General features: G+C 42.2%; 1 protein-coding gene across 2 annotated transcripts in view; it reads left to right on the top strand.

Annotated features, from left to right (window-relative positions):
* Window positions 1-556: 556 nt before the first annotated feature.
* Window positions 557-11,777, top strand: part of nbr1b (NBR1 autophagy cargo receptor b) — a 34,624-nt gene continuing 23,403 nt past the window's right edge. The window contains exons 1-6 of one of the 2 annotated variants that reach the window (XM_035614534.2): window positions 557-917; window positions 7,963-8,025; window positions 8,487-8,505; window positions 8,628-8,650; window positions 9,338-9,511; window positions 9,846-10,034. In XM_035614534.2, the coding sequence (XP_035470427.1) occupies window positions 816-917; window positions 7,963-8,025; window positions 8,487-8,505; window positions 8,628-8,650; window positions 9,338-9,511; window positions 9,846-10,034 (570 nt within the window). In that variant the 5' untranslated portion in view covers window positions 557-815. The remainder of the gene's footprint in view (window positions 918-7,962; window positions 8,026-8,486; window positions 8,506-8,627; window positions 8,651-9,337; window positions 9,512-9,845; window positions 10,035-11,777) is intronic. The other variant, XM_035614535.2, reaches the window with a different exon arrangement.

Raw genomic sequence — 11,777 nt, 5'->3', positions numbered from 1 at the left:
TGTTCTGTAACTGTAATGTTAAAGTAGTGTTTTATTTACTTATTATTTTTTGAAGAAGTTATATCTACAGCAATTCCATTGTTTGAGGTGTTTTTTTATGTTGGTCCTTTTGTCAATTTTTGATTTTTAAAGGATTTGCAGCATGTTAAAAAAGCCTTGCATTCTTCAGGTTTCTATAATCAAATCATGCATTTAGTGGGTTGTTTTAGATTAGGTTATTTCATTATACTGTGACAGTAAATGGTGTGTTGTTGAGATAAAAAAAAATACTTTGAACACTTAAGTATTTTTAAAAGCAAGTACTTTAACTCCAGTAATAATTTGACTCAGCAACTTTCACTTGTATTGGGGTAACATTTGACCAGGGGTATCTTTTACTCAAGTAATGGAGTTGTGTACTTTGTCCACCACTGGTCGATGGTATGTGTTGATTGTAGTTCTGCACTTGTCGCTGTCGGCTTTTCCCAAGTCCAATGAATCCTCCTCTCAACTGAGGAATAGGAGACAGGAATAGGAGATAGGCAGGACCATCCGAATCCACCCCAGGGCTGGTGCTCCTCCGTCCTCCTGCGGTACTTCCCCTCCGCGCCACTATGACGTGCGGGCGGAAGTGGCGCTCGCTGTTCCGGACACATGGTGCAGGGTGGGCGTGGCCAGGGCGCTGATGTAAACACAAAATACGCCTCATCCCCGCCGTCGGGTAGACCACAGTGGACTGAATTGACGAGATTAACCCAGATCGCCGCCGCCGGTCCGCGAAAAACGCCTCTTGTCCGCCCCGTGTAATATGCGTTAAAGCGCAGACAAGCGACGCCATGGACTTCTACATCAACCTGAAGGTGAATTTCAGGGGAAATTCCAAGAATTTCCTGCTGTCGGGATCGGAGACCAAGAGCTGGGAGTCGATGGAGGCCATGGTAAGAGTGCGCCTGTCGCCGCCACCCCTGCGCCGCTCACATTCACTCCTTTCGCGGTCACTCTCGATTGTGGTCGCGCCGCAGCGACGTCGGCCAGCTCCCGGTGCTGTTGTTCCCGATGCGGAGGGAGATGCCGTCCAAACCGTGTGGCACGGCGTTACGCGTCATGCAGCCGGCGTCCAGGGAGCCGCGAACGCCGTGGCCGTGGGAATCCACGGAGGACAGGGAGGATCCATCACCTTGTCCTCACAGTATTATTCTAACAACTCGTCGTCATGGAAACACTGTTTACAGCTCAACAGGGGTGTTCTGATGAGTCTGAATCACTCGTCCACCATCTGAGGTGCATGCATGGCCTGTGAGCTGGCGTGGAAACCAGTCAGTGGTGCAGTCGGTGCACCTTTCGGTCTACATTAGCTGTTAATTACATGGCAGCAACTACAGTCACGAATTACAGCTAATTGTTGCACGTCTAATACCATATTACAGCCCTACAGTAGGTGTTGCTTCAGTATGTGGGCCTGTTTCATCCCTGACAATATCTCATTTCACCTTGTCAGTCGTGTGTATTGCATGTGGTTGGTGTAACTGAAATAAGGCTTGTGGTATTGTCTCGGAGGGATGAGCAGGTTTTCAGTCTAGTTACCTGTGCAAAGTCCTGTCCCACAATGATCAATGTTTTTTCACCCCCAACTACTGTACGATCGAGTATCGACCGCCGCTTTGGAAAGGTCTTATTGTGGGTTGCAGCTGTAAGATGGATCTCTAGGCCACATAAGGCAAATATATATATATATATATATATATATATATATATATATATATATATATATATATATATATATATATATATATCATACTTTGCTGCACATCAGAAAAATCTCAAGCTATCCTACCTGATGACATTTTGCACATAGTGCAAGAGAAAGTCAAAGGGAAATGCAAGAGAAAATACAAAATTTTAGGACGAAAATTGATTTTAAATAAAAGGGGGGAACCCAGGCACCTAAGGGGAAGCAGCAAACTACTTGTGCGTCCAAAGCCAGTAACTGTGACGTCCCTGTTTTTATTGTTCCTATGTGTTGTGACAAGACAATAGACCTACTGTCAGGATCTTTGATCCAGGTTTGGAGTTAGAAAAGTGTGTGTCGGGTAGTGTTTAACTCCACCTCCCATGGAGTCATGTCACTTTTGATGGAACGGAGGTTGGGAGTGGAGAGGCTGCAGTTCAGGAGGTAGAGCATTGGTAGGTAGGTCGTCCACCAATCGGAAGGTCAGTGGTCAGAACCCCAGCTCCACCAGCCCGCATGTCGATGTGTCTTTTGGCTAGACCCTGACCTGGCAGCTGTTCCGGCAGTGTGTGAATGTATGTGTGATATGGAAGCTCTGTATGAAAGAATGTGTGCATGGGTGGTTGTTAAAACTAGAAAGGTGTGATATTAATGCAGTCAATTTACATTATAAATATATTGTAATAATTGTTATTGTCAGATTCTTCCTTTTTTCTGACCTTTTTTCAGTTTTGCCTACACAGTGTTTCCCATTAACCTTAATAACAGTTTCATTATGATCAAAATGTATTTACACTCATAGTAATATAGCTAACAGATAACTAACTTATAGTTTTGTGCAGTTGCTTCAATGCAGAGCTGTGTACAGTGCTTTGTCCAGCCTCCCTCTCTCTCCCGTCTGTCATAGTTGGACCGACCGTCAAAACATCCATGCAGTTTTTACAGACCTTGGAAGGCAGACTGACCTTGGTATATCACCTGCTCCCTTGTCACTCTGGTGCACATCTTGTAGCACTGCTGAGTTTGGACAGTGGCCCAATCTCAATGTCCCCCCCTAACCCCTAAACCCCGAACCCTCCCGGACTTAGGTGACGTCAGCAAGGGCCTGAAATGGTATAAATAGGAATGGGACAGCACCTTACCTTCACCATGCAAAAACTTGCATGCTGACTATGGTGGGTTTACGACTTTATTTTCCATATTTTACTTTCTTTAAGTCCTCATGTAATATAATACATGCATTTTGCCTTGATATTCACAAGTAGATAAGACAAAAAATCTCATCAACATTTCCAGCTCCCCCTGTAGAGATTCTTTAAAACTTGGTTTATATTAAAAAAAAACTAAAATGAAGAACTCTGTTGTAATGTGATTTTATGTCTACCAAAATGTTTCATCCCCTAGATAAATTCCAAAAATCTTCCCCTGAATTTATTATTTTCTTAAAAGAATTTAACTTGTACTTAAAATCTTTGAAATTGAATGAAGGAAAAAACTTCAGACAACTGAAATAATGAATTTCCCTTTGTATATTTATTTGGTTCTATTTGTTTATTTATCGTTTTCATCTTTCTTCCGTGATCTTGATCTTTTTTCATGTTTAATACATTTCAAATCAAATTTGTAACTCAATAACTTCTTTGCTATTCCCTTTGGCAAATACTTCATTTTTTTTTTCTAAAATAATGATGCCATATTACTTTTGTACATATTTCAATATAAAAAGTACAAAAAAATACTCTGTGAGGAACCGACTGGATTTGGACATGTTCTTGCCTTACGTGAGGTAATTGGAAATAATTCATTTTAATAAAATTAATTTATTTTATTTTTTTCCTGCATGGCGATTATTTAACTTTTTTATACTTTTTCATGTCACAACGCTATGAACTGTGGGTAAAGATGACGCATCCAAACATCACGATTGCCCCCTGGTGGCTGGCTGTAGTATAGACTATAAACCTCCATGTTAGCAGATGGGACATGGAGGGCCCCCCAAAAATTATTGAACTACATATCACATAAAATATTTCTGTCATTTTAGGTAGTTCTTATCGCTCTGATGTTTGTTTCAAGTGTTCCAGTTTCTGATAAGTGGATTATAATTCATCATTTGATGCTATATTGATGACATTGACTCATAATTGATTGGTCAAGACCTAAATACCACAGCTCCACTCCACAACAACTGCTGCACAGACTTGGATATTTTTGCCTAATTTTTGGTTCAGGGAGAGGAAGTGGAGCCTTGCAGCTCTACTGAAGTTATGCAGGACCAGTTTACCAGCGTACTAACAGCTTGTGTAACATCGTCTGAGAGGTTTGCAGCCAGTGAAAATAATCAGTGAACTGATTATGCGAATTTGATTACAGCCATGGAGGATGCACTCAAACCATATTCCCCATTACATTCATTCAAATACTGTTAGCTTTTAAATGCCACAGAGGTTTCCATGCTTTTGCTGCGATTACTCGACACCATTGTTTCTATGGTTCATAGCAGGCTTTTTATCAGTCATTGATCACCTTCATGTGGACACATGCAGCCTGAAACTGCCAGTAGCTGCACTGAGCAGTTCAGCACCTGATCGAAGGAGGAATCCATCTGCTGATGGAAGAGACCTTTCTTAGCCAGGTTCAGGGAGATAGGATTAGGATTATCTTTCATTATCCCCCATGTCTTTGTCATTATAGAGAAATATGGGTGGTCCATTTATACATGTAGAGTCAAACTGCACCTAAAATATTATAATTTAACTTTCAGTAACACACACAGATACTGAGCCTATTGCAGCTGTTGAACTGATTCACTATGTCGTCCATTTATTGAATCGATATGGCCCTGATAGTGAAGCTTCAGTGCTGTTGCCATGGTTACCTGCAGCTATATAGGGGCACATTCATTTGGAAACTACAAAGAATTCCCTGCATCATAGATGTCTGGCTATATGGTCTGATGATTACCAGAAGTTAATCGAGTCGGTCAGATTTGAGTAAGTTTCAGTTAGCACGCTAAAACGGAGGGATACCAACAGTCAGTCGTGGAGTTATTAAACTCAGTTAAATGTCAATGCAGCAGTACAATGCACGGCACAGTATTTGATCAGAGACATCATCTCTGCTCTCACGGTCATACTTTGTGTACAGTTAGAAAAGTTCACAGTGAAGAAGGATGAAGCCAGACACAGTGTGTATGTGGACGACAGAACCAATCTGTGTCCGCTTCTTCACGTGGCTGATGAGTCACTGTGGTCACATTTCATGCAGCTGGACTGTTGTGGAATTCACGGTGCAGACAGGTATGGGGGGCCACCCAGGGCCTCTATGCCACAAAAACAATTGGAACTGTGGAAATTAATATTGAGGTATTGATATTAATGTATGCTCCCAGTTTGAGGCACTGTAACAACCAAAGAGAAGTTGTAAAGACTATCATGCTTTTCTTTGTTCCTCCATTACTTCATTAATTATATCGGATATCCTGTATGTGTGTGACTCAGCTTGTGGTTCCCCTTTGTTAAAAACCTTAGGTTTATTCGAGACCCGGCCTATTTTGAGGTCACTCTTCAGTCTCAAACTTCTCAGAAGCTAACTCGGTCACATTATTTTCACTTGGGAAACATTTCAAAGAGTGATTTCTTTTATTACCTTATGTCTGCATTATTATAATGCAGTGTTGTTTACATGCCTTGATCAAAACATAATGGCTCAGCGATGTTCTGATGTTCAAAGTGCAGCCGCCAGACTTTTAACCAAATCACGAACGCTTGATCAGATCTCCATTATCTTAATTTTTCTTCACTGGCTGTCAGTGTAATATAAAGTTGCATTTAAGATATAACTCTTGACTTTTAAAGGGCCCATATTATGCCCCCTTTTACACAAAAGGTCTGTATAAAAAGCCCTGTGAGACTCCAGCGCCAAGTGAGCACTTTCCTGCTCACTCCTCGCCCCCCTCCCTTCGTGTTCCACAAAGCTCCGCCTCGCTCCTCCCCTGGTCTGCTCCGCAACTACGGCGCCGCAAGTAACAAGGCACATACACGACGTAGAGACCTGGGAGGCACAGCGAACACGTTCTCCATCATTAAACACAGAGCACAAGGGGCCGCCTGCCGAGCTCGCGGCCGGCCGCGAGTCTAGCTACGCCGGCCGGTAGCCGCGAGCTCCGCCGCAAGCCGGCAGCTGCGACCGACCGCCGGCAGCCGCGACCGAACGCCGGCAGACGCGACCGAACGCCGGCAGCCGCGACCGCCGGCAGCCGCGAGAAAATGATGGCGTAGAGGCCATCTGTTTTTTCGCACGTCAAGGGGGGAGGTGCTGCTCAGGTTGGGGGCGTGGTCGCCCCAGTAGCAGGAGTCAACTTACGTCACTTGACGCCCGGGCTGTGAACGGCTCGTTTACAGACCGTCTGCACCATCAACCCAAACCACAAATCAACGACTCATTGTTTTCTCTTCATTCTCCGTGGGCTGGCAGACACCCCAGATAACAAAATATACGTGGAGGCAGGCTGAAAAGGTGCCTGGAGCATGATATGGCCCCTTTAAGGCCCTGCATGGTTTGGCACTGTGCTACTTGGCTGAGCTTCAAAATCAGTCCTGATGGCTTAAGATCTTCAGATGAGGCCTTGTTACTGACTTCATGGTCAAGACTGAAGACCAGTGGTGACAGGTTCTTTGTTGTCTGGGCCCCAGACCCCCGGAAAAGTTTACTGGAGGATCTTCTGTCCAGAATCTTCACTATCTGCTTTTAAATTGTCTCTCAAAAGACAAAATAACTCAACACGGCATGGATGGATTTTCATCAAACTTGGTGGGAATAAGAAGTGCAAGGGTATCTGCCGATGATTATAAGATTATATTGATCCGAAAATGATTCCCCATCATATGATGTCATAATGATAAGTGATGTCATAAGGTAGTCACAATGAAGTCATAAAATTAGATCATACATAGTTCAAAAATGCATTTGTCCAGGGGTCCCACGTCCTGTCATATAGACACAACTCGAAGCTTTTACAGATGGGAAAACTGATGATGACATGATCATATGGTAGGAATGATGGCATTGTGACATCACTATGAACATCAATTGAGATTAGAGACACAATCTACAGCCTATTTAGAGTAACCAATCAGCGTCATATGGTATAAATGACTTCTTTATGAAATGGCATTATGAAATAAACATAGAACATGTCTTTGATTTTGATTGTTTTCTTCTTTCTTTATTTGTCACTCTCTGTTAAGCACCTGGTAACTGCTGGTGCTCAATGAATAAAATAATAATAATTATTATCATTATTTATTATTATTACATGCTTAACATGCAAAACTGAGCATATTGCTGACCAATACATGTGAGTTTCCACAATTAGTCTGAAATGTGTTCTTCCGTATAATTCCCAGTGGGGTCCGCTAAACATCTTTTATTACCTCCAGAGCACTGGCCAAATGTAGTTTCAGGAACTCATCAAAACTATGAGGCCATAGTTTCACTTTTTCAATCAATGGCATTGTAAACACCATGTGTCTAGAAAGAGGGGGGGAATACAGGCTGGAAGCCCTTGGATTTAGTATCCACCTGAGCCACAGCAGCCTGGAAGAGTTAATTTGCCTAAGTGCTGCTGAGTCACAGACGTCAGAGTTAGTGTTTTTTTTTCCATCATAGAGATGTGAGTGGGTTTGCTGTACAAGGTTAAGCAGCAGATTTTTTTCTCATTGGCTATGAATTGCTGGATAGTACACACAATATGAACCCTGTAGCGGTCATCGGCTCGTGTCTTAGCAGAATGAAGTCAAACAGGCAGCCACATAGGGAAACGTGTTTCCTGGATGCAGAGTGCGGGTGGGACCCACCGAACACTGCCTCCTCTGGCCGAGCAAAGCAAAAGTGGTCTCTGCCAAGTTCATACTGAATCCTGCCTGCCGAGGACGGTGAAAAAGTTACCGACGTTTTAACCGGCCACCGACATGGGTGGGATTCCTCCTGGTGCTGCTGATTGTCAGTCTGACTGTGACAGATGGTCAGTGTGTGTGTGAGAGAAAGAAAGTGTGAGAGAGAGAGAGGGACAAAGAGTGTTGCACACAGCTCTACACTGAAGCAACGGTTTAAAACGCTTAAGTTCTGAATTCATTTTATCGTACAATTATGAAACTGTTGTTGGACGGGTATAGGGTACATATAGTAGCCTATATACAAGGTATACAGCTGACCAATTGCCCTGGTCACATCCGTCTGTTTGTGCTTTGCAGGTGAAGCGTTCCTTTGGCCTGTGCAGCCTCCAGCTCACCTATTTTGATGAGGAAAACGAGGAGGTGAGAGTCTCTCTCTGGTTTTATTTGCTGACCCCCCTGTTTTTGCATTTTGCTTTTCTGAACACTCTGGATATTAGAATGGTGGTAAAAGTCCTACTCAACCTGGCTTTTAATCTTATTGTTTGTTTTGAGTAATGTTATAGATTTTGCTTTAGTTTTTAACTTTTGATCATTGTTTCTGATATCACTTTCTATCCATGGTGTATATTTTATTTGTTATATAATGTTTGACTTGTATTCATCATTTTCTTGTTTAATTGCTGTAAGATTCATCTTCTATAATATTTGCATTGTTTAACTCTCCCCACGTGAATCACTGAGTTGAATTATTTTCAAGGGGTACTCCACCAATTAAGCAATGCACTGCCAAAAAGTGGATTAGCCCTTTCATGCTTGAAACTGTATCACCAAATCAGTGACCTACTGCTTTACTCTAGAAATCTTCTCATTTCTTCCTCCAGGTGTCCATAAACAGTCAAGGTATGAAACAGACAGTCACATATCGCAGTATACTACACAAAACCAAAGAATCTATGACATTGAGAATTAATTGAATGTTAATTTCATGTGAAAAGTGAATGTTGTTTCTTCTTTTCTTCCAGTGGAGTATGAGGAGGCGTTAAAGGTAAGTTCATATATGGGAAACAAGGAAGTGCTGTACACCATGTTTTAGCTCAGCTCACGTTGCCTGTTTAAAACATGATGGTGGTATTGGTGACTGACAGAGCCAATGACGTATGCAAGACCTATATATTTGGAGAGATGAAACGTCATCCATTTAGTTCCTCGAAAAGGTACACAGGAAGGCATAACACTCACTGGCAAGATCAACTAAGACACGGGGCGATGTGAAAAATCTAGATCAAGATTAATATAACCATCAATCCATTATCTATACCACTTGTAGAATTTAAGAGAACGCATGGGGACAAATGTGCCTTTGTAGGGTAGTGGTCACGTGGCCTGGCGCGTACAACGACTCAAATTTATGTCCCTCAGACCCTCGCAGATGCAGAAAGTATAACAGTGGCCTTTGCCAGTTTAGTTTGCTGCACACAGGGGGTTAGTTTAGCACACAGTTGGACCTGTTCTAAATCGCAGCTACACTGAACAAATTGACAAAGCTAGAGCCCCCGTTTCTCCACAGAAACCTGCTGACTTACCCTGGTGACACAAATAACCACACACAAAGACTGACTGTGCTGAACTCGACAGGAGAAACAGAGCAAAAGAAAATGGCAGTTCATCCTTGGAACCCCAGGACTATTTACAAAAATGTTGATTGTTACTTTGATGTATGAAATTTACACAGATACTGAAAGATGCCCCACTAGTGCTCTGGGGCTCAGATTCAATATACACAACTAGGACAAAAGGTTTGGAGGCAGAGGACAGAACCGCGGCTGGGCAGCATATTTTGAATGGACCAATCTGTAGTCGACACACCGCCAAACCCACAAATCCAGCCAGTCAGAGTGAATCACTAGTACGTTCCCACTCTCTGAAACAGAACACCCACTCAGCAACACAGAACACAGGTCAGGAATTACTACAGGCTGTAACATTTTGTTACCTTATCATGACAGAGTTACATAATGCTACATACATTTCACCTCTATTTCTGAGAGATGCAGTGTTTTCGTCGTTTGCTATGTCCAGTGGTACTTAATACAGTAGTCCCAGTAGACACCAGTCTCATCCCGAACAGCATATCTCCACCAGAGCATTTCTGTTGTTATCAGTAGAAAAATGCTGATTAGTTGAGAAATTCACCCAAATAATCGCAGCACGTGTGACTGACCCATTCACGTGTTTCCCAGACCGCAGCGAGGCAGGGGAACCGACTGCACATGAACGTGTATGAGACTCGGGGCCTGCCGGCACGGGTCCCCACCACCAAGGCCAGCGGAGCAGAGCCCAAACGGGGCTTCAGACCCCCACAGCACTGCCCTGCCCTGGCCCAGGTGGTCAGTCGCAAGGTCCAGGCCGCAGTGCCAGAACAGGGCATGGTAAGACCCATACACACAGTGTCTAATGTTGGGCGCATTCATTCATCAGTCATGATAACTCGGCTACAACTGATAAGAATTTGACAAGCCCTGTATTGTAGCAGATGCACATTAGTTATGTGCAGTTAGTATCATTTGTCCTCATACCATGTCCTTGAAACACCGGTTTCTGCCAAAATAGATGTTGCAAGTTTAAGCCTGGTAATCCCTTTTTTTTTTCATTGTGTCTGACATTTTGTTCATTAGGGCTGTGGTCAACTACAGGGTATCTTGATCGACTAAATTGTACCTACTCTATAAATAAACTATTGGTCACAGGGAGAAAAAAAACTGTAGAGTGCACTCTACCTGGCCCCTTATTAACCTAAATGAATTATGAATAAACAGAAAAAGTTCATAATTTGCAGCATATTAAGTCATTATTAGAACATACATATTGAATATTTTTATAGACGGAATGTCCAAACACAGATAAGTTATCCTGCTGTTTTTAGATGATGTGACGTATTTGTTGTTGAACCAAGTAATCTGCTGTTTAAATCAACATTTTGCTAATCTCTATCAAAATGCAGCTACATTGACGACTCCTTCGACATGTTGACAGTTAGGTTGTATCAGACTCTGAGTAAACACTCAATTAACGTTGAACTTGGACGTTTGATTTCGACCTGGCAGTGTCCATTAGGTTGGGCGAGTTCAAACACCTCGCCTTGTTGTCACAGGCCTCCTTTCCCACCACTGCTAAAAGTAATGGGTGAACCCTAGAAGGCAGCTGATGTAGCATTTGTCCTTATGAAGGTAAGATCACATTGACCAACCTGGGGCCTGTTCCAGGAAGCAGGTTTAAAAAACTTTGAACTTAAACCTGAACTCTGACTTGATCTACTCTCAGATGGGAAACTCAGAGTTTTTCGGTTCCAGAAAAGTAGTTCTGAGTTAGTTAGATCAACTCTGATTATTTTCTGGGGTGAGATCGAATCCTGCTCCATGTGATCTTGCAAGAATGATATTTCCTTCTAATATATTTTTCCGTCGGTGGCTGTGAATTAGTGCTTACTTTTGCAATCCTATTTGCTGCAGTAGATATGACATGCGACATGGAAATGGCCAGTCATCTGTTTTTTTGAATGAGTGATGGATTTGAATCCAAATTCAGGTTAAACGTGTATGAATTTTGTGAAAATTTAAACGCACAAGTTCAGATTTTTGTTCTACAAGTTCTCACATTTTATTCTACAAGTACACAAATCCAGTCTCCAAGCGCTTGCATTTTGCAACATATTTACTTTCATGTACAATCACCCAAAGCACATTTTAAAGCCATGTGTTAATATGTCAGGAGTGACTGTAGCCTGACAGAGACCTGCATGAAGATGTGGGGACAGATAGAATGATACGGTTTCTTCTGACAAGTAAAAACTGAGTTGCTGTGCAAAAATTTGCATGAACCTCTCTGTAAATTTGCAAGCCATGATGATAATAATATGATGCACAGAATATCAATTTTGCTCGTGCTTATTATTGACACTGATTTTAGAATAACTAATGTTTGAAGAAAAGTTTTTAATCCAGAGGAATTAATGATTCATTTGTGTGTTTGAATAATCATAACATAATCCCATGATAATCTGCTTGACTGATAATCTTCTTGACTGAGTCATCAGGTTTTGTTTTTCAAAGATGACCTAACACACAAAACAAGATTCAGTAATAATGAAATGTAATAATCTGTGTGTGTGAGAG

Source organism: Scophthalmus maximus, chromosome 17, assembly GCF_022379125.1.
Source record: "Scophthalmus maximus strain ysfricsl-2021 chromosome 17, ASM2237912v1, whole genome shotgun sequence".
Taxonomy (NCBI): domain Eukaryota; kingdom Metazoa; phylum Chordata; class Actinopteri; order Pleuronectiformes; family Scophthalmidae; genus Scophthalmus; species Scophthalmus maximus.
The sequence above is the reverse complement of the archived record's forward strand: the minus strand, read 5'-3'. Positions and strand labels throughout refer to the sequence as shown.